The 21,707-nt window shown below is 48.9% G+C and overlaps 2 protein-coding genes across 5 annotated transcripts; both read right to left on the reverse strand.

Annotated features, from left to right (window-relative positions):
* Nucleotides 1–350: 350 nt before the first annotated feature.
* Nucleotides 351–19,941, reverse strand: LOC4801572 (shootin-1). 4 transcript variants are annotated; one of them, XM_001358606.4, is made up of 9 exons: nt 19,704–19,941; nt 19,085–19,430; nt 7,366–7,566; nt 7,113–7,299; nt 6,732–7,059; nt 6,559–6,671; nt 6,293–6,503; nt 5,335–5,731; nt 351–960 (listed from the first exon to the last, which is right to left on the reverse strand). In XM_001358606.4, exons 3-9 carry the CDS (start codon nt 7,550–7,552, stop codon nt 788–790), a joined length of 1,596 nt encoding a protein of 531 aa, XP_001358643.3. In that variant the 5' UTR covers nt 7,553–7,566; nt 19,085–19,430; nt 19,704–19,941; the 3' UTR covers nt 351–787. The 4 variants fall into 4 exon arrangements, 3 of the variants coding, with proteins under 3 accessions (XP_001358643.3, XP_033233139.1, XP_015037312.2); XR_001451699.2 differs by lacking the exon at nt 5,335–5,731 and adding an exon at nt 5,952–6,192 and having other exon boundaries at nt 824–960; XM_033377248.1 differs by lacking the exons at nt 19,085–19,430; nt 19,704–19,941 and adding an exon at nt 7,636–7,684.
* eIF4G2 (eukaryotic translation initiation factor 4G2) lies at nt 8,565–15,468 on the reverse strand. Its single transcript, XM_033377246.1, has 5 exons — nt 15,270–15,468; nt 15,018–15,203; nt 13,970–14,953; nt 12,515–13,890; nt 8,565–12,453 (listed from the first exon to the last, which is right to left on the reverse strand). The coding sequence occupies exons 2-5, from the start codon at nt 15,166–15,168 to the stop codon at nt 10,168–10,170; spliced, it is 4,797 nt and encodes a 1,598-aa protein (XP_033233137.1). The 5' UTR covers nt 15,169–15,203; nt 15,270–15,468; the 3' UTR covers nt 8,565–10,167.
* Nucleotides 19,942–21,707: the final 1,766 nt, after the last annotated feature.

Consider the following 21,707-nt stretch of genomic DNA (forward strand, 5'->3'; position numbering starts at 1 on the left):
GCTGAGTGATTTATTCTGTACCTCTAGTACCTCTCATCAGGATAATGTTTCGATAAAGATGGAACACAAATTTCAGCCCATTTCTCTTCCGCTGAATTACCATGTACTTTTAGCTTTTGTGTTCCAAGTATCCCTAGAAATAATATCCCCCTCCAAATTCTTCTACCTTGATGACACGCACTCTTATACCCGATACTCAAAATGAGTATTGGGGTATAGTACCTTTCGCCTATAGATCAAAGAGAATCTGCCGGAAATTAGCACCTTAAAATCTGAGTTTAATGAAACATGCCACACTGTATTGTTGTTCCACGTATTTTGATTGTCAACAGTCAAAAGCCATATCCACATAATTTGTTAAAAAAATAAACCTTTATTCAGAACATATAAATCGTTGGGGTTGTTAAGATTAGTAAAAAGCACGGAACCTGTTAAAATGAACACATTATCGAGGGGCGGATAAAGTTGTTGTAAAATGCCAATAGCAATATAAATAATTGTGTATGTATGGTATATAGATACCAGATTAAATAGATCCTGAAGAGGAAAAGTCTTAAGATTATTAGAGGGTAAAATGGCTTTTGGTTTCTTCTGAAAAGGCACACGATAATAAAATAATACAGTTTTAGACGAGGTTAGGGAGGGTTAGGACATTGAAATGCATGGAATGTTCGTTGTTGTTCAGAGACACACAGCAGAGTCCTGAGAGGAGAGATTTGAGACCAAAGTTCAATAAAGACAGAGCGAGAGTTGGAGTTAGAGAGCATGGAACGCCTTGAGAGCTTGATCAGATGTTCAGATTCAGATCCACGCATATCTTGGAGTTGCGGTTCTGCTTCTGACTTATCTCCAGTACTTGGAACATCTCCTTGAGGGCCTCGCTGGTGCCAGTCCTGCGGCGGTTGCGGCGCCGAAGTGTAACGCCGCCCGACTTGAACTCCCGCACTAAAGCGTCAAGACCTGAAAGAGTACAGAGTGGAAGGATGTGAGAATAGTGCTTGGCCAGGCGCTCGCTTTTAGCCAACAAGTCGCTACAGAAGCTTATCTACCATGCGGTTAGCTGTTAGGAGAAGGACGCACCGTAGCCCAACCAGAAGGAGGTCCAAATGGGCTGGCATACTCACCTTTTCACCTCTCGCCTTTAGCACAATCAATGGAGCAAGCGCTGGACTTTAAACTACAGGGGGGTGGAGGGGGGTTCTTGGGTGGAGAGAGCATAAATCACCGACAAGGCCGGATGGGAACGGAACGGGTTGCCGGGCACTCGACAACTGTCACCGACGACAAATGAAGCAGAAGACGCATTGACTTGGATTCAAGAAAGTCAATGAAAATCTATGGTCTCCCCCATCTCTTCCTCTCTCTCTCTCTCTCTCTCTGTGTTTGTGGAGGATGGGGGCCAAGGTTTGTGTATAAGAAAGTGGCGCAATAAAACACGGAAATATAAAACGCACAAATAATAATAATAAGCCATAGCCCAACACAACAATGCGGCCTGGACCAGGCCCCTTCTCGTAAAAATAATAAATTGCGTCCTCTCCGCCATCGCCATAGCCATCCCCATCATCATCATCATCATCGTCGTCGTAGTCGAATTTGATACGGCCCTGCCTTGTGCTGACAGTTTGGTCGGGGAAGTACCGTGGCTCTGGGGTAGGGGGAAGCTAACATAAAGCTATGAAGCGAACAGAAATATATGAAAAATGTGAACGCTTGGCTTGCTTAAAGCCAGAATGGAGTCCCTTCGGCGTTGCCAAGGCATGGAAGCCCACCAACAACGAACAACAAAAAAAGCATATTGCTCCAGTTCCCAGATTTCGCAGCTTCCCCCCAGCTTCAGTTTGGCTCAGTTCACGGCTCACACGCAGCCCAGGGGCACGGCACGGGGGGTGCCTCAAATCAAATTTAAGTTTTCAGTGCATCCCATGAAACCGGAAATGGCACTCAGCCTCTGTCTCCGTGACTCCGAGTGTGCTGGAATTCTACTCTTTTCTACTCCTAAAAAAGAGAATTTGCGTTGGGGGCGCTTAGCATAGGTACAGGTTCAGGTATATAGTTCTATGGCACAACGATTTGGCACAGGGCAGGTCATGGAGTGTCGGCGGGCAGTCCCCCCATTGAAAGTGAAGCTGTAGGAGGTAGCAGCAGCAACAACAATAGCAACTACTTGTTGTTATGTATGGTATGTACAGACGTATGTATTTATGGGGGCGATACACATACATATAGTGGGGTGGAATTTCCAGCGCTTCGCTTTATCCGACCTCTGCAGACACCTCACCGTGGCCCGTTCCGCATCCCTATGGTTCATTTGTTTTTGCCACGACAACGAGAAGGACGACGAGGACGAGGACGACGACGAGGACGAGGACGAGGATGGCTTTGACGAGTGCGGCCAGGACACACGAGCAGCAATGATGCCTAGCTGTAAAGCTGATGTACGGCTCGCTGCCAGCTCAAACGCTTCATGTGCCCCAAGAGACGCGCGCGCTTTCCACGCTCCGCTCCGTACCGCTCCGCACTGCCACGGTAGAGGGCTCTATATCTCGTATATCCGCGCATATATATCGCCATAGTATATATCCTGTTCGTTTCGGCATTTTTCTGGCTTCCAACAATACGCGCGTTGATTGATTTTGATTTGAATGTGCGCTCGTTATGCATACGACGCGTTGTGCGCGCCAAAAAGTAGGCAACGCTAAGGCGCAACAGCAAGAGCAACAAAGCGGAAACGGAAATACTTAGTGACACAGCGCGCTGTCTCTACAAGTGTGAGTGGAGTGTGTGTGTGTTTGTGGGTGCTAGTGTGTATGTGTTGTTTGTTTGTGTGTGTGTGTGTGATAAGCATGGCCCTGACATTGTCTGAGATTGTTGTTCGGGTAAGTGGCCCTCCCATGAGATGGAATAAGTGACAATTGCATGTGACTGATTATCCCCACTAATTAGTGGATAAAGATGGATATACATTAAGGTTTAGTCTCCCCGAATCGATATTTCATATTTATATATGTAGTATATAAGTCGATATGTACATATTTGCCCAAGGTATTGCTATTGCCTGGTGCATGCATAATATAATCATGCACTTTCCTGGCTTGCTCTTGCTCCATCCTCAAACACTCAGAGCACACACAGAGAGAGCAAGAGGAAGCTATAGAACTATATAGTATATGGTGTTTGCACTCGTACAGAACAGAACAGAACAGAACAGAACATATACTGTGTTCATGCGGGTCTCTGGATTGCTGCTCTGCTGCGCTCGAGATTTGCATTTGATTCCGCTTATCAAACAAGTGTCATATGCAGTGATGATATCTCAATAGTTAAACCACATCTCCTTTCCAATCCACAGGCCCTGAACTACCCTCAAAGTTGAGCTGGTGTCGGGGGCAGGGGAGCACAACCATATTTCTTACAATTGTTTCAATCTAATAAAGGCGGAAATTAAACGGCAAAGAAGGCCGACAAGTGCACAACGCACATATACGAGTATATACTACATACATATAGAGTACTTGTATATACTCGTATGTATCGCCTAACTCCCCCTTCACTCGGCTTCGTATTGTGCGGGAAAAATGTACTATGAAGTTATGACAAAAATACAGAGCGAGAAACATGTCAAACCATCTCGCTCAGACACGCACACGCACACGCACAGCAGGTGGAAAATCCAACGCTAATTAGGTTTTCACTAACTTTATTCCTAGAACCGAGCGCGTGACACAATAACGATCCCCACATCAAAACAAATTCACTTACAATGGCTACAAATAAAGGAGAATTTTCAATTCACATTCGTTTCGTATAGGACAGTGGTGGGGGGGACGTCCTTGCTCGCGACTGCTGACAGGCAAGGCCCCGAGTATGTGTTGTACAAAACAACATACATCTCGTGTGCATGAGGGGGAACATTGATGCCCGACTCGAGAGGCACAAGCGAGCAACCGAGTATGTGTTGTACAAAAACAACATACATGTCGTGTGCATGAGGGGGTCCATTGATGCCCGACTCGAGAGGCACAAACGAGTGCCCAAGAATGTGTTGTACAAAAACAACATACATGTCGCGTGCATGACAAGACGCACAAGCGAGTCCCCGAGTATATTGATGATCGACTCGAGACGCACAAGCGAGTGCGACAAAAGAAATTATCCGACAATATTTAATACAAAAACAACATACATGTCGTGTACATGACGCGGCACATAGGTGCCGGATTCAAGTTTCGCCGAGAAGGGTTGTTCTGCTGTCTCCCAAAATGTAAAAAAGCCCTAAAACCTCTCGTTCTCCTAATAGATTTCATTAAATTTCCAGTTGAAGCTTTAATTTGAACAGCATCTCTCCTCCTGAGCATCTCTATTGCCCCCTATTCCAGCAGCACGGCCTATTCCAGGGCAGCACTCACCTGCCCACCTCGAAAAGCTGCTCGCAAACTTAATTAAGAAGTTGCTGCTGCAGCAGTCAACAATGGATACTGGATACTGGGAAAGCGGTAGCGAAACGGAGAAGAGGCGGGCAGGAGGCGGTTGGGGCGGATGCAGTGAGCCGTAAAAGAAGCCGACACGACGTGTAGGTAAAATCAATTACAATCGCAGACGGGTTGCCATGTTGCGTGTCCCGTGAGCCGGAGAGGAGGAACCGTGGCCAGTGACTGGCGTGAGGCATAACTGACAATTGACAGCAACAAGTTGGGGCCCTTCAGCCTTCAGCCAGATTCCCCGGGCACCGCCACCGCCACCGCCACGACTTTGCCAGGCACTTGTCAACGCCTGGCTGGCAGGGATTAGCCGGTAACATGAGTGCCCAGCCACAAAACCGAATCATTCACGCCTCTGGCCAAAGCGAAAGCACAGGGGGGGAGGTTTTCGGCATTTTCCCTTCTATTTCGGGGCCTTCTTGTTTTTGCTTTTTGGAGCATTCCTGAGGTGGCCCAGAACAATGCCGAAAAAGCGGTTTAGGAGATGCACAGTTTTCGTTGGGAGCTGGTAGTCCATGCATGCACCATGAAACGCTTCAAATGCTCCACAAGACTTCTGCAGACTTTTCCCCTTTCCACTTTCGACTTTTGCATAGTTTCTTCGGCTCTACTCATGCATGGGGGCCGGTGCTCATCCTTGGAGCTGGCTCTAAACTTCTGAACAATGGCCTCTGAAAACTTGGTAAAATTGCCAAGAGATTGGCAATACCTAAAGCCCAATATCGATTCGAAAAATGGGGGGTAATTAAAACAAAAGCAGTCCCTTTTGGGACGTTGACACTCGGATGACTCTCCAAGGAGGCTGGACTGGGTGGGGTGGGTGTGTCTGTCGAGTGTTTTGTTTGTTACATACCTGTTGCTGCCTCGGCCTGTACCTGATGCTTGACGTTATCTATTATCTTATCGCTGCCCCTGCGCAGATTGTGGCCAACAATGTGATCGCTGAAGCTGCCCGTGTCGCCACCATCTCTACCCCCAGATGCCCCCAGTCCGGCCCTCGTCTGTGCCGTGAACAACAGTTTGCCCGGCAAAGGCGGTGGCGGCGGTGGTGGCATTGGCGGAGCAGGTGGCGGCAATGGAGCTGCTGTGGTCTTCTCCTCCGATTGGTGATAGTGGGCCAGCTGCTCTTCGGCGAGATCGGCACGCGTGAGGGCCTCGCGCAGCTGCTCCTCGAGTATCTCCAACTTAAGTTGTAATTTTTTTAGTTCATCGTTAGTAGTTTTTGCTATAGCCGCATCCATTAGACATTGCTACAAAGGCAAGAAACAGAGAACGAGAGGGTAGAACGGGCGGGGAGCGAGCAGGAGGAGGCATGGGTGTGTGGAGGGTGGGGTAATGGAAAATTAGTAGATCAATCAAAGCATCTGGTTGGAGGGGAGGTAAGTTAGTGCAAAGATAGATATCTAGAGGCAGCGACAGAGGCAGAGGCAGGTGCAGTTAGAAGCGACGCAGAGCAAGCGAATCGCTTACGTTTCCCAGAGATGGTATTGAACGGTGTGTGGATAGATGGTGGACAGTACCCAGCACCGAATGGGGCGGGGGCGGGGGTGGTAACAACAACACACCCGGCAGAAGGCAGCAGGGCGGAACATTCCCATGCACTTCTCATGTGTGTGCCATTCAGAAGTTGCAGCCGCTGTGTTGTGCTTCAGTTGCCGCCCTTGAACATGTTCGAGAGCGGCTTGAAAATGTCAAACACGCTGCGTGTTTGCTAATAGACCGATAGGATAGATACAGGACAGATAGATAGATAGATTGTAGATACTAGCAGTACTCAGAGGGAGAGAGTGTAACCAGAACTCCGGACTAACCATTTCCACAATGCGCTCGTTGTGTTCGCGCGCCTGCTGCTGCACCTGATCCTTGATCTGCTCAAACTCCACCTGCTCCTCCTTCAGAGTGGTGGGCGAGGCACTGGGACTGGCACTGGTCCTCGCTCCGGGCTGTCCATCGGTCAGATCGCGTGTCTTGGCAGTGAGCTCATCGTTGCGCTGCTTCAGCTTGATCAGAGCACTCTCCATTCTGCAGGGATACAGGTTAACTTCAGGAACTCCATCAACGAAAGGGTGTCTCTTACTTCTGACTGGTCTCCACACTCTCCTTCATGTTCTCCGTCAGCAGCTTGGCCACCTTCGTCAGGTTGCTGTTCTCCGAGCGCAGCGTCTCGTTCTCCTCCTCCAGCGAGTGTTGCTATCCATCGGAGAAAGCAGTAAGTATCGCAGATGCTTTCACCATTCTCCTCCTACTCACATGCTCCAACAGTTCGGCCATCTTCTCGTTGGCCTCGTACAGCTGCAGCTCCACGGCATTCGTGGCGTTCTTGAGCGACAGGAACTCGTCCGCCAGGCGCTCCACAAGGCCACTGGTGATTGACACACCATCCGCATTCACATCCACCAGGCTGTCCAAATCATGATTTCCGATGCTGTCACCGCTGTCGGTGCTGCCCTGCTGCAGGATCTTGAACAACTTTCGCTTGAGCTCCGCAGAGCCCAGGACCTGCTGGGCTGCACTACTCCCCAGACCGGGCTGCTGCTCCAGCTGCTTCTCCCGCATGTGCTCCAGTTCGCTGGTGAGACTGTGAAGGGGTTAATATGTATGCTCCAATTTGTGTTCCTTTTTTCTACTCACCTTTGTATTTGATCGACCTTCATTTTGTGCAGCTTGTCCAGGGCATTGCGCTCGTTGAGGGCCTTGCTGAACTTGCCGCCTAGCTCCTTGATTTGCGTCTCGAAGTTGGCCTGCTGCTGCTGCAGTGCCTCCAGCTGGATGCAGAGCTTCTCGTGCTGGGCCTGCTGTTCCTCCTGTGTGGTTTTATCTACAATTCATGTGGGGATATTCATGAGTAATCGGATCAGAGGGTGATATCATTTGCTGCACAAACGGGTCTCAATCTCCAGCTTGAGGGCCTTGTTCTCCTCCTTCAGGGCTATGTTATCCTCCAGCAGGGTGAACATATCATGCTCGGGGTCTTGCTCGTTGTAGTCAGGCTCCCGGACGCGACTTCTGCTGCGTGTCTTGGCCTCCTGGGTGCGGAACTTGGCCACCGGTATGCGTCCGCGTCGCTCCATTCTGTGCTACTTCACTGCGGGGTACGGAAAATAAGAGATATTTAATATACTTGGCTAATTGGTGGAACTTAGACTGTGCTTACGTTTGCCTCTTACAAGCCTTAAAGCGTTATGTTATCCTTAACCCTTATGATAAGCCAATGCAAAATGTATCTTAAAAGCTGCCAATCACCAACAAATGCTGTGCGTGAATATGTGTATGTGTGTGGGTATGGGAATGATATAGTGTGTGCGTGTGTGTGTGTGCTTCATGCGATTGTCCTTCCTGGGATTGCCGTGCTCCAGACCGCGGGGGAGTCAAAGTCCTGCACCCACAGTGAAAACGCCTTGCCATTTTACTTGTTCTTTTTATTATTTGCAGTTTACACAGTTTTCTTCTTAGTATTTCTCCTCTTCCCCCCACCCGCTCTTCCCTCTGCTGCTTGTGGGTATTCCCGTTTTATATATGCACTATATATATTTATCGTTTTTGGGGATCTCTATAGTTTGGATCTCTATCTTCTGGCGCTCTGCTCTGCTCTGCTCAGCTGCTGAAAGTGTGAAATGTGTCTGAGAAGGTGGTGGCCAAAACGCATTTGGAATGCCTGCCGAAATGTTGCTACGAAACTAAACGTGCCACCACGCCCCCTCTCTCAATGGGGTCTTAGCCTTGTCTTAAACATTGTCTTAGCTTGGCTTTAGAAATATTCGATTTCGAGTGCAGAAGCGTTTCATTTTGTATGGTATCCTCTTCTCCTGCTGTTATAATTCGGAATATTCTTAATAATATATTGTTTTTGTATTTTGTTTTTGCTAATTTCTTATGCATACAACTCCCATATCATGTCTCATCTTCGCCTTCGCCGTAAATAAATTTCAGTTTTTTTTTGTCACTTGTAGTGTAAAAAATAAAAATAAAAACCTAGAGTTTGTACAAACACAACAAAATCTAGAGTTTCGTACAACTAATTTTCTTTTTCTACTCTTTTTTTTTTGCATCCACGTTAAATGTAATATATATAAATTTTGGAGATTTTTTGTTTGTTTGTTCAATTTTGTTTTTCACTCAATTTTATAAAAATAACTAATCGAAGGCGGCTTAGAGCTCTTTGTTTTTCTTTTTTCTGTTTTTCCTTGTCTCTTAATGATGTTGTGAGTGTTTCTATATGCTTTTACATTAGATTATTTTTCGTTTCGTCTTCCTTCTCTTAAATTTGGTTTAAATAGCTTTATAGTTAGGGGGTCGGGTTGGTTGTTTTTCTTCATAGACGATTCGGCTTTAAGAATAGTGTATTTTTTCTTTCCTTTTTACAGCTAATTTCTTTAGATTTATCTTTGGATAATCAATCATGTATCATGGATTTGTGTTATAAATACTTTACATGTCTTTACTTTTAATTTGTTTATAATTTACAATTTTTTTTTATACGTCTAGTATATTTTTTTTTCTTTCTTTCGTTCATCCTTTTTTGTTTTTTTTTTTTTGTGTATAACCTATTATCTGTTATACTTGATTTTTGTGGAGTTTTTCCGTTTTTGGATCGAACAGTAAGGACCTCAGGACTTGAGGCTTTAAATATAGATCTGTTTTTTGGAGAAAGGTTGGGTTTAAAGGGGATTTGGGGTTAATTTCTGGGTTTAGGTTTCAGTTTCATTTTGAGCCGTTCTCGCAGAAATCACAATAATTAAACGTAGGCAATAGTTTTTTATAATAATAATAAATCGAATAAACAAAACAACGCAAATTCATAAAGCTTTGTACTGAAAGGTAAAAACTGAACAAAAGATTCGATTAAGGTCTAGAGAAACGTATACGATAAGCTATCAAAGATAAAGAGATAAAGAGCCAACGAAAGAACAATGTTCTCTCCTCAGCGGAAACACAAAATTGTTTATAATCAACGAAATACTGTGGTTTACGAAAACAAAACGAATTGATTCCTATATATCCTATATATATGTAAAGTATGCTATATATACTCGTATATACTATACTGTATATCAGTTAATGTTTCATTTACCCTGCCTTGCACTGAACTTGAACTTTGCTTTTCTTCAATGGGAGATTCTGTTATACCATTTTCATTTTCTTTTTTATCTTTTCCATTTTTTGCATTTTTATTATTTTTTATTTATTTGATTCTCGATACGGGTTTTGTGTGTGTGTGTGTTTTGTTGCTTTTTGGATGACCCTGTCATCGAACGAAAAGCGTCTTAACATCTCTTTTAAGGAACGTATTGTGATAAAAATGAAATCATGAGCTCTTCTTGGCCAGTGAATGTTTCTGTTGTAGTTTCTGTTGCTGTTGTTGTTGGTGTTGATATTTTCTGTTCTGTTGTTATGTTTTGTGTTTAGAAACAAGAAATTTCAATTTTTTATCGAACAACTAACTATACGTGTTTGTGTGTGTGTGTGTTTGGGTGTATGTGTGTGTCTGTGTTTGGGGTATGCCTTATTTGGGCTAATGGTTAGCGTCGTTGTACGATTATCTTCTAGACTTGCGACCGCGCTAGCTCTTTGATATTGTTAGATTCTAGATTCTTGTGTTGGGTGTGTCATCTTCTGAATTCGTGTGTTTGTGTGTGTGTGTGTGTTTCCTCGTTGTTCTTGTAAATACGTTCTCTTTGGTGTTCTTCTATAGATCCCCGATGAAGCCGCGCAAATTGTCAATGAAGGGCCTGCGGTAACTGGATGAGTGTTCGATCTCCAGCTTGTACCACTTGTCGAAGGATTCCTTGGGTATCACCTCGGAGTCGTACAGCACGCTGAACGCATTACAGATGGTATCGTACGCGGCCATCTCGTCCTCCAGCTCGGCCATGAAGTGCTCCTGCAGCGAGTCAACTGTCGCATCGATGCAGGCGATCTCCAGCGGCTCCTGGGCATCGATGCACAGACGCAACAGGGGCGTGCAGCGGCTCCTGAAGCACTCGGCGTTCAGCTGCAGCGGTTTTGGGCTGCTGCCGCTCTTGCCGGCGGCCTTGTTGTTGTTTGTTGTTGCAATCACAGTCAGTGCGAAATCACAGCAGAGGAATCGCGTGAGCTCCCTCACAAAGTCGGCGGAGACGCCGACATTGGTGTTTATATAGTCAATGGCCATGTCGCCAGATTGTCCCAGCAGATACCTGATCCGACCCACATGGTCCTCCGGGGAGCGCTGCAGCGGCGTGAGCTTCACCCTCTGGCCACCAGTTTGGCCCTGGCTGGAGTCCAGGAAGTAGAACTTGTTCGACTTGACAAAGTCGCGATGCTTGCGACAGTCGCCCCAGAACATTTGGCCTCGATCCAGCTTGAGCTCGCTGTGCCACAGCTTGCGTATGTAGCCGGCACCGAACTCCCGCACGAAATAGTTGACGAAGGCAAACACAAAACGCTCCGTGACGTAGAAGTCCTCTTGCCAGCGGCGGTGCCAGATATCCTTCAGCTCCAGCCGACCCGCATGCATGATAGGGCCCAGGAACTCGAACACATACCCCATGCCGTTGGGCACATCCACCAACAGGTCGGGCAGGTCTTCGGCAAATTTCGCGTAACCCTGAGCAAACGTCGCCTTGTCGATGGCCTCCTTGGTCATCAGGAACGCAAAGACATTGGCACAGGCCAGCCGCTCCTGCCGCTTCACTGTCGCCCGGTGCAGATAGTCCATGAGCAAGTAGTGCACCACGGCCGCGTGATACTTCGCCTGAAGCGACCGCCACATGCCCAGCACCTCTGGCTGCCAGTTGCGCTCGTTGAGGGCCTCCTCCACCAGCTTGGAAATCATCTCCTGGCACTGTTTCCCATCCAAGGTCGCGTGGATGTGCGACGGTTCCTGGCTGCTGTTTCTATTGCCAGGCTGTGTGGGAGCGCCAGCCGACGCTGGCTGCTGCTGATACGGCGAGTACGTGAAGTTCTGTCCCCCGGAGGTCGCGCGCTTTAAAAGGCTGGTGGGTTGCCCACTCGACGGAGTGGCGCTCACCGGACGATTGCTGACACTGCGCCACTGGTATTGCGACGAGTTACCCAGCTTGGCGCTAGAGTCGTCGTTGGCGTTGCTGCTGCTGAAGCGCAGCTTGTTCGGATCGATGCTGAGGGCCTGGTTGTCCTGCTGCTGTTTGTTGTGCGACTTTTGCAGAAAGTAGTTGCCGCTGTCGTGGCCATGGGCGCCGCCGTGTTGATGCTGCTTTTGCTGCTGATAGTGCCCGCCGCTCTGTGGGCCCATGCTGACTCGTCCCCCATGCTGCTGCTGTTGATCCTTGGAGTCATCGTGCTTGTGGCGCTGACGGCCGCTCAGCTGCTGCGGCGTCACAGGCTGATCCCAGTTGCGCACGCGCAGGTCCAGCACATCCTGCATCATGAAGCGCACGCGGCTGCTTATCTTAAACTGCGGCTGGCGGTTCGACGTGGCACGTGAACGATTCACGATATCCTGAATGCGGCGGAATATCTTCTCGTTGCGATCGCGTAGCTGGTACTGGTCGGGCAGGGTGCTCTCCAGCAGGTGGCCCACGGTGGTCAGCAGCTTGCACATGTACTCGAGCTTTTCCTCGCAGCCGTGCTCCAGCAGCGACTCCACGCAGTGCAGCACACGGTCGCTGGTCAGCGACTGCAGCTTGTAGAGCTCCCCAATGAAGCGAACAGTGCCCCAGGCGCGACGCCGAAACTGATACTCCAGGTCCTCCATCTCCGCCCGCAGCTCGGCCTTGCGAGCCGTATCAGTGCTCTGGTTCATCTTGTCCATGGTGGGCTGCAGCTTCTTGGTCTTGGCATTGGCGTCGTTTACATTCGACTCAAACTCGTGCTGAATCCGCGTGATGAGGGATGAGGTGAAGAGCGATTTGTTCTCGGCCTTGATCTCATGGAACAAAACCTTGCAGAATCGCGCATATGTGGGGGCAAAGTTCGGCTCACTGATGGTCTTCTCGAAGATCAGCAGCATGACCTGGAAAGGGATTATTGAGAAGCTTAAATTATGTGGAAGAAAACCTCCTTGCGTTTCTTACATTCGTCATCTTGCTCTCGCTATCCATCTTAATGCTGGACATCTCCTTGAGCAGCACATCGAAGTTATCCGGCGTCAGCTTGTTCAAAATGCCGCGCACCTTCTTCAGCACACCGTCAATGTCGCCATCTTCCTCCGAGGCACCACCACCACCACTGGCTGCGGCTGGAGCCTTGCGACGCAACGGCTCCGGCTGCCAGGCATTCTCGCACTCCGACAGCTTGATCTCCTCTTTGAGCGACAGCTGCACGCGTATAATGTCCATGTGGCGTTGATTGGAGCCCGAACTGCCGCCGCTACCAGCACCAGGACCACCCATGTTACCGGAGCCAGAGCCAGAGCCCATCTGCTGATGGCCGCCGTCGTGATGCTTCTTATTCGAGCCGCCGTGGCCGCGTCCCCGCTTGCCCGGCACAAAGTCCAGCGATTCGTTGAAGTTGATGTGCTGATACTGTGAAGCGTGCTGTTGCTGGTGGTTGTGGTGCTGCACGTGAGCATGCGGATGAATGATTAGGCGGGGCACGAACAGCTGCGAGATGCAGTCGCCCTTGTGGCAGGGCACCAGCGGGGCCTTTCGCGAATCGGCAAGTTCGCAGAGTTTGCGTAGTTCGTCCATGGAGTAGCGGATAAACTTCACGGTGGTAGCGGGCGTGGCTGTCGCCGCTGCGGGCGTGGGACTTATAGAAGGGGAACCCGGGGGCAGGGCCTGTTCTTGTTGTTTCTTGGCGCCGCCCTTGGGCTTTGGCGAGCCGGAATTTTTGCGTCTATTGTGTACCGGAGAGCTTTTCTTGCTACTCGAGGTGCTGCTAGAGGTGCGCCCAGCGCTGATGCTGCTTGCCGTAGTCGATATATCCGTGGTAGTCGTACTCTGCTTGGGAGCGCAGTCCACGTAGTCAGTGCTAAAGCTGGTGCTGCTGCTACTGGCTAATGTCGGGGTGGTGGTGGTGGTAGTCGAGGCGGCGCTGGCAGCGTTGGGCACCGATATCTGACTGCTCTGCGAGGAAACCTCATCGCGTGGATCCTCGCTGGGCTCCGTTACCGTCGAGCTGGACCAAGTTGAGCTGCAAATGAAACCTATACCGGTCTCGGTCTCGTTCTCTCGGGAATCCTCCTGGAAATCGCCAAACTTCAGATCGGCCACGGCGACACTCTCCTCACTCTTCGTGGGCCATACACTGCAAGGAGCAGGTCGGCAGATATCATCCTCTCCGCACGTGGAACCACTGCTGTTGAGGAACTCCAGTTGTGGCGTCATCACCCCATGTATGTCCGTTGTGCTGGGGCTATCTCTTAGCAAGAATTTTGAGACTATTTCATCGATTGGTATGTGATGCTGCTCAGCCTTTGTTTCGGCAACGTTTTGTTCCTTTTTCTCCGCTGAAAAGAGAGATATTCCAGGGTTAGATTTCCGCTTAATGCTGGATCAATGGCCAGGACTGTTGTACTTTATACTTACGTTCTAGTGCGCTGCTCTGTTTCTCATTTACTGCGAAATCATCTTTTTCGTCATTGTTGTTGTTGTGGCCAATCTGTGGCGTCTCCTCTTTGGGTTGCACGTGGTGTGGCTTGTCACTTAGACTAGAACTTACGCTAGAATTACTACTAGATGATGCACTAAGCTTATCAGTCGTCGGTTGCGCCTTCTCTTCAACAGCTGCAGCTGCTGCTGCCGCTGCCGCCTCTGCCCTTTTGGCTGTCTCTGCAGACAGTTCTCCTGCTGATACTGCCGCTGGTGTTCCTTCTTCTGCCACTGGTCTTGGAGGAGAAGCATCAGAGTTATTGCTCGTGCTATTGGCTTCTGCGCCAGCCTCTGCTTTCTCCATGCTACAGCTAATGTTGTTGTAGATGCCGCTGCTGCCCTGGCTCTGATCACTGCTGTAGTTTGTGGACGATGATGGCGACGGTTTGATCAGTTTCTTCTTTTCCATCTCTTTTGCACGCTTCATAACCTTGCGATTCTTTTTGCTTGTCGTGTTGGTGGTCGTGGCGCCCGTAAGCAGCACCACAGCCGGCGACATGCGCGTTGAAGGCTGTGTGAATGCCACTGGGGCTCTTCCTCCAGCGTTATTATGTTGCTGCTGCCTCTGTTGCTGCGTCTGTTTCGGTTGATGCGTGGGCGTGGAGGCGGCCGACGAGGATGTCCCTGAACTCGTGGTGCTCGACGACTGCCGCTGCGCACGCTGCTGCATCGACTTTTCGTTGGATGAAATAAAAGGCTCGACCAATGCTGCCGCTGCAGCTGGAATCGGAGCTGCGGTGGATGCAATGGATTTTGTGGGCTTCTGTGCAGGCGGCGGCTGCTGCTGCTGCTGCTGTGTCTGTCCTGTCTCCGGTCCTGAAGAAAGCACCGAATCGCTTCTGGTCAGGATGGTGATGCGCGTTCCTGCTAAGGCGGCTGCCTTGGCCACGTCATTCGCTATAGATGTGGGCGTGGCGGTGCCTGAAATTGTTAAATGTGATTCGTTGATTAGTTTCACGAGTCGCTCTGTCTGGATTTATCCTACTTTGCTTGTTGGCCGACTTGGGACGCTGCTGCTGCTGCTCCTTGGCCAGTCCAGGCTGTGTGCCAGAGCCGTCTGCGCCTACGCCTCCGCCTCCTCCTCCTCCAGCGCCTCCGTCTAGGCTCTCTGTTGAATTCAACTCCTGATGGACCATCGGCAGACTGGCATGGGTCTCTGTTGCATTGTCCACTGAAAGGGGGGAGAGGTACACATGAAAAGCAGAGCCTTCGATTAGTCCGTATCGCATGTGCATACCGTTCCGAGTAGTATCTGTATAGCTAGTGTTCGCCCCAATCTGCGACCCTGGAAATATCGAATTGTTGCAACTTAGCGTTTCTTTGTTGGTGTCTCTTGTGGTGTTTTTAGCAATTTCAAATGTAAATTGAAATTACACTTGCAAAATGTACAAAAATATATGGTAAATATCCCCCTGAGTGTTGATCGAAAAAATTTTGTTTGTGTATCAAAATTAACCAAAAAAAAACGAAAACATAATAGAGGCTTGCTATGTTTCTGTTTCTTTATGTTTTTCTAATGTCAAAACAGGGGGAGGATAAGGAAACACTTACCATCGGGGCTTTGCCAAAAGCTAAGATGATCATCGGATGCATGGCTCGAATGGGCCAGTATATCCTTGACAATGGTGCTTATCTGTTCCTTATCCGTGGTGCAGGGAGGTTCCATGACGGGGGCGCCCTGATCCGCAACTAAATCCACATAGACCAGGCCACCAATGTGCTCGGGCGACGGCTGCAATGTCTGCAGCTGCTCATCCACCATCAGGCCAGCCAGAGTAGCAGTCGCAGGCCCTGTTCCAGTCCCATCGTCCACCACAGAGAGCAGTGATGTTGAAGCATCCACCTCCATCAGAATGGGAGGCAGAATCTGGTACTGACACATAGACACTTCATTGTCCAGAACTGGAGTGAGGTTCGGTTCCTTTTTGATAAACACCGAACTCTTCGGATCGAGGACATCCTCATTGGTGTCCGGATGTATGATGGGTATGGCGTGGCGTCGCTCTCGAACCTTCTCCGAGACTATGGCCAACGGCTGGACAACTGCCGCTTGCGGTGCCACCAACGAGGGGCCGGGCGCAAAGCCTCCTCCGGCAACGGCGGGTACTACAGGTATAACGCTCTGCACTGCAGAAGCCACACCCACTCCAGGCGGAACTCCAGCCACTCCTCCGACTCCCAGTCCTACTCCTCCGACTCCCAGTCCTACTCCTCCCGGAACGTTGGCCGCCAGTGATGGTGGGGCATTGCTGGTTTGCATGTGAGGATTATATGTGTGCAGGCCGACGCCGCCGCCTCCTGGCGTTGTATTCGGCGGCTCTGTCAGCATAGGCGCTGCGTTGATCCCAGTCGGAGGGGCCAGGGCTAGGTTTGCCATACAATTCGGCTGTATATGAAATGGGGATGCCCCGTTGACGGCTCCGTTGCGAGTGCTTATCATGGGCGCCACAGATCCGGTCGTCGTTTGGTTGACCATCGCGGCACGCGGCGTTGTGGGCGCTCCCACAGTATAGGCATAGTAGCTCTGATGCTGGGGCGTGGCCGAGCGCTGGCGTATACCCCTGTGGGAGTTGCTGCCAGTGTTCACATTATTGTTGCCGCCGTTGGGCGTACCTGGATTCCCCATGATGGGGTAGTACGTTAGCTGGCCAGCTCCTGGACCAGTGCCCAGCTGCTGCTGCTGGGCTGCTGACTGCAACTGTTGCTGCTGGGCTGCTGACTGCAGCTGTTGCTGCTGGGCTGCTGACTGTAGCTGATGCTGCTGGGCTGCTGACTGCAGCTGTTGCTGCTGTGAGTGTGCGGCTGCCGTATAGAAGGCGGCTGCTGGGGCGCCGCCAGCTCCGTTCGAGAATGCCACGGGCTGCATGCCCATGATCTGTGCGGCTTGATTGAATGGTAAAAAGGCGGTGGTCAGGAAACCCGAAGTGGGGGCCCCAGCTCCATTCCCGCCGGTGGTTGCGATCAGTCCAGCTGACTGCGAAAAGTGCGGTGGCATGCCGGTACTGTTTAGGCCCCGCGACAGGCTGGCGTTGTTACTGGGCGACGACAGCACACCATTTCCGTGCCCGTGGAGGTGCGTATGTTGCATCAGGGTATTGTTGGCGGCGGCGGCGCTCAATTGGAGTCCAGCGCCGCCGCCAATGCTTGCGTTACCGTTACCACCCGGGAGGTGGCCGTATGTCTGATAGTAGAGGAGCGGATTCGATAGCGTTTGCTGTTGCTGTAGTTGCTGTTGCTGAAGGTGATGTTGCGCCACCTGCTGCTGTTGCAGCAGCTGCTGCTGCTGGTGTGGATGAAGGTTGCTGTGATTGGTGACGTACAGTGCGTGCGCCTGCTGTGGGTCCTGCTGTTGGGGAATCTGTTGTTGCTGCTGCTGCAGCGTCGAAGGGTGATGCAACAGTGTGTTCCGCGTCTGCTGTTGCTGCTGCTGCTGCTGCTGGACCGCTTGCTGCTGTTGCTGCTGCTGCTGCTGGTGGAGGTGATGGTGGTGCGCCGAATGCGCCGTCTGGTGGTGATTGTGGTTCTGCTGGTGTATTGACTGTGGCCTGGTTCCCTTCCCACCCCCTCCCGTTTGCAGGAACATGGGAGGACCTTCGCAGGATCTGCACGCACGCATTCACGCAGAGCACACAGTCACAGTCACAGACACAGACACACAGAAAGTAAAGCACCGGCCCGCGCGGCACGCCAGGAACAGAACAAATGTACAACAAATCGTTATGTTAGTAAGATGGAAATGGAAATGAAAATGCGAGGATGATGGTCTGCAGATTATTGTAAAAAGCGTGTATTGGCATGCATTCGTCTGTCTGTGAGTGGGTGGGTGTGTGTGTGGGTGGGGTGGGTGACAATGGAAGGAGAAAGAAAGCAACCCAAAAAGCGGCATTACATGCAAATTTAACCTGGCTGTTGTTTGCTGTTGTTCCCGCTTATGACTAACGCAGTTAAACCATATGTTCTCTCTCCATCTCTCTCTCTTGGGGCGACTGAATTGCCTCTCAATTGAATGGCTCATCATCAATTGGCTGGCTAATGATGTCACACATTCTCCAGCGGGGCGTGAAAATATCCAAAACCGCCGATCGAAGATGGTCAAAGCTCTGGCAATCGCCAGTGCCTTATCTGCGTGTTTTATCAATGGAAAAACAGTTGTCGCTGTGGCACGTCCCAGTGTCGCTACGCAAAGAGCGGTGCGGTCTTAAACGATGACACACACAACAACAGGTGGCGCACACAGCAGCGAAAAGCAAAAACAAAAATAAAAAACAAAAAACCAAACTTGAACAAAGAAGCGGCTAATGGAAGAAGACCCCGCGACGGGCGTGGGAGCAGCCCCAACCTGTTTGGCAGTGCAACACTTTCCACGGCCCACATGCAATCAACAGTCAAGATTGCCACCGAGTGGTAAAAGTATTGGCCATGAACAGCATTTGCATTTTTGTGAGGCAGGGCCCACTGTAATGGTGGTATCCATCTACTCTTGGCCTAGAAAATGCCTGGCATTTGGGGCCAACAACCATCTGACAGTGCAACCACCTCATTTGGGCCGAATGCAGACGGGAAAACGGGGGAAAACCTGTTCCCCAACGAAGAAGGCAAAACGCTGGCCACAGAGAGTTTCACGGGGCCTGGCCTTTGCCTTTCTACTCGCTGCATTATCAAGAAAAAAAAACGAAAACTGCTTGCGCGGAATTCTCACTTGTTTCTTCTTTGTTTATAAACAAAAACCAGTTGGGGTCTGTGTGGGTGCAGAACAGAGAACAGAGCACATATCTCTGATTGGAAGCCACCGTTCGGTCCGATTGAAAACTGCTGACAATGCATCAGAGAGGGAGATAGAGGAAGAGGTGTACATGCGTGTGTGTGTGTGTGTGGTTCGTATGTGCGTATGTGTGCGAGTGGGAAAGCAAGAGGGAACAACAGCTCCCAAAGGCGTAGCGAAAACTTAAGAAAAAATAATAACTATGACAAATTATTTACACTAAGAAAACGAGTATTATTTATCTAAGTGGTGTATGTGTGTGTTTTTTCTATGGGACTGATTGCGCTTACCGCTTCCCGTACCGACTCTGCGTCCGCTGCTCTTGCTCCTGCCGCTGCCTTTTTCCGCTGCTGCGGCGGATACAGCTACTGCCAAGCCCCAATGTGGGGCGTAATGTGTGGACGTGCTGCTCCTCCGCCCAACTCGGGATTAGCCGTGCCTTTTGTCTCTGCTGCGGTTTTCTCTGTCGTCAGACTCGTGTGCTCACCCGGAATATTTTTCGAATATTCCATGTAGGTATGGACGAAACACGCGAGTTTCACACGCACATTCGCACCAACAACTGAGAACAAGTATTTACGTATGGAAATATTTTGAAAAAATGTAGCTACTGCCAAGTTTTACGGTAATTTTTTTCTACAATTGCAAGAAGAAGAAAATATCGTTTGCTTAAATTTTGCAAGAGAATCAAGTTACAATTAGGAAATATTTCGTTCGTGTTTGAGTTGAGTTTCCGATCAAGGCTAGGGCTGTTGTGTTTTTGTATCCCCCAAAAATTGTGACTGAGGTTTGACTCAAATTTCAGTTTTTCCTGCGCCGAGGCGTTGCTTGTTGTTTTTGTCCCGTCGCCTTTTTTGTCGAGTCGTTGTTTCTGTCGGTGTGTCGATGTGTCGGTGTGTCGGTACTTACTCGATTCGCTCTCACACACAAGCACAAGCGCACATTACCATTACACAAAATGAGGGAAACGAAAAAAAATGTAGTTCCACGCGGGGAACACGCTAAATGGAGTACTCGCACTATTTCTTTACATTAGTTCATTGTTTTTCGCACTTCGTTATGTATATTTCGTTTTATATTGGTTACAAACAATTTTGTAATTCTATAAAATTTTCTTGGTTAGCTGTGTGTTTGTTTTTTTGCGTTTGCTTACATTTGCACAATTTACTACATGGCAACTACACGGTAACTACAAAAGAGAAGAAAAGGAGGGTATGGACAACAGGCAAAATGGTCCAGAATATGCATCGCATTTAAGGAAAAATCGACCCCTTTCGACTAATATCTTAATTTACCTTGAAGTCGATTTGGTCCGCAAGGTACATTGTCCTCACACGCGAGGTGAGGTTCGTACGAACCTTTCACTGCGCCTTGGCTGTTTTCGCCTGTCGTCTATACCTTTTTGTATAGACCATTCAAAATCAGAGTAGCAAAAGTCGATAAATTATATCGCCTGGCCCTCAGAAATATACGAAAACATACCGCCTCATGTTCAAAATATACCGTAAATGTACTGACGAATTAAACTTCCATTGTATATATCCTCGATTTTGATATTTCATGGAATATTATTAGCTTAATAAAACATGCCATGCCCACACAATTTTATCCAATTAATAAACCTTTTTTTTTATACCGTTTTTATATACAGAAATATACCGATATACCGTAAACATACCATCGGTTCAATTTTGACCTAACAAATTACCGAAAAGTATTAAAAATAACGTAAACGGTCACCCCTCAATTCATTTATTTAGGAAAAATATATCCTTTTTCGATATTCTACTATCGGCAAAGACGATATTTAAGCCAATTTCTTAACGCGTCTGATCAGTTTAGTTTTTTAAATTTCCGCCATGTAGCGCTATTTTAAAGTTGAAATCTAACGGCGGTCTTTTTGAAAGAGGAACCCGTCCCCATAAATAATGATATACAGACTTCATTCGGGGCTTAAAAATAATCATTAATTTTAATATATACCTAAAATAGTGTTAACACAAATAATATAAAAGTCTGCTGTATGAAGATTTAAAGTTGGACGCCCATTTTGACCTTCTGTTGATATACATATTTGGGGGGTTTGGGCGAGGGGTCTATTGTTTTGCTGTTGGTACTCGCATGCCGGCATGTAAATTGTGACATCCTATGTACAGGACTCCGACTCTGCCTCTGTGTGAGTGGACATGCGCCGAGTGCAGACTTCCATGCGCTGCTTCCACTTCCACTCCCGTTTCGGGGGCATCGTGGAATACTTGCAGTGTTTACGCGCCTGGTTCGTTCCTCCGCTCGTAGTAAAATTCTTGCTGTTTCTATTCTGTCGGATATGCTGTCATGGCCGCCGTATCTCCTCCCATCGTCCGACCCTGGTCCAAACACCTTCCCTTCCCCCTTCGTGTGGCGGCTGCCATTTCTGTTGTTCCTGCCCTATAATCGAATTTCATTTCTTACTCATCAGCCATCAGCCATCAGGGCTTTGACCGGTCAGGTCTTGGCGCACTCCGAAATAAAATGCTACGCTGCTCTTCATTTCTTTAAAATTAGTTTTGGCTAGACGTCTAAGTATTTTTTGTGGCTGTCGAAGTGGCTTCTTATTTGTGGGGAGACAGACCTTTAAAGTCAACATTCAGTTGAATCATTGGCGGTTTGCGGCATGGCATGACAAAGTGCGAAACGGACATTAAAATGCAAATAAAAATCATTTTTAATGCGTAGCTTCTTCCCGAACGTTTGAATTTAACCGTCATTCGGTGCCGCCATCTGACGCATTTCACACGAACTCGCTCACATCTAAAAATACCAAATGGTCTTTATTTGAGTTCGCCGCAGTTTGCCGCAGTTTGCCGCAGTTCGCCGCAGTTCGCCGCAATTTCGCTTTAGCAACAATGAGTCTCGTTCATACACAATCATACT

The sequence above is a fragment of the Drosophila pseudoobscura genome, chromosome 2, assembly GCF_009870125.1.
Source record: "Drosophila pseudoobscura strain MV-25-SWS-2005 chromosome 2, UCI_Dpse_MV25, whole genome shotgun sequence".
NCBI classification, from domain to species: domain Eukaryota; kingdom Metazoa; phylum Arthropoda; class Insecta; order Diptera; family Drosophilidae; genus Drosophila; species Drosophila pseudoobscura.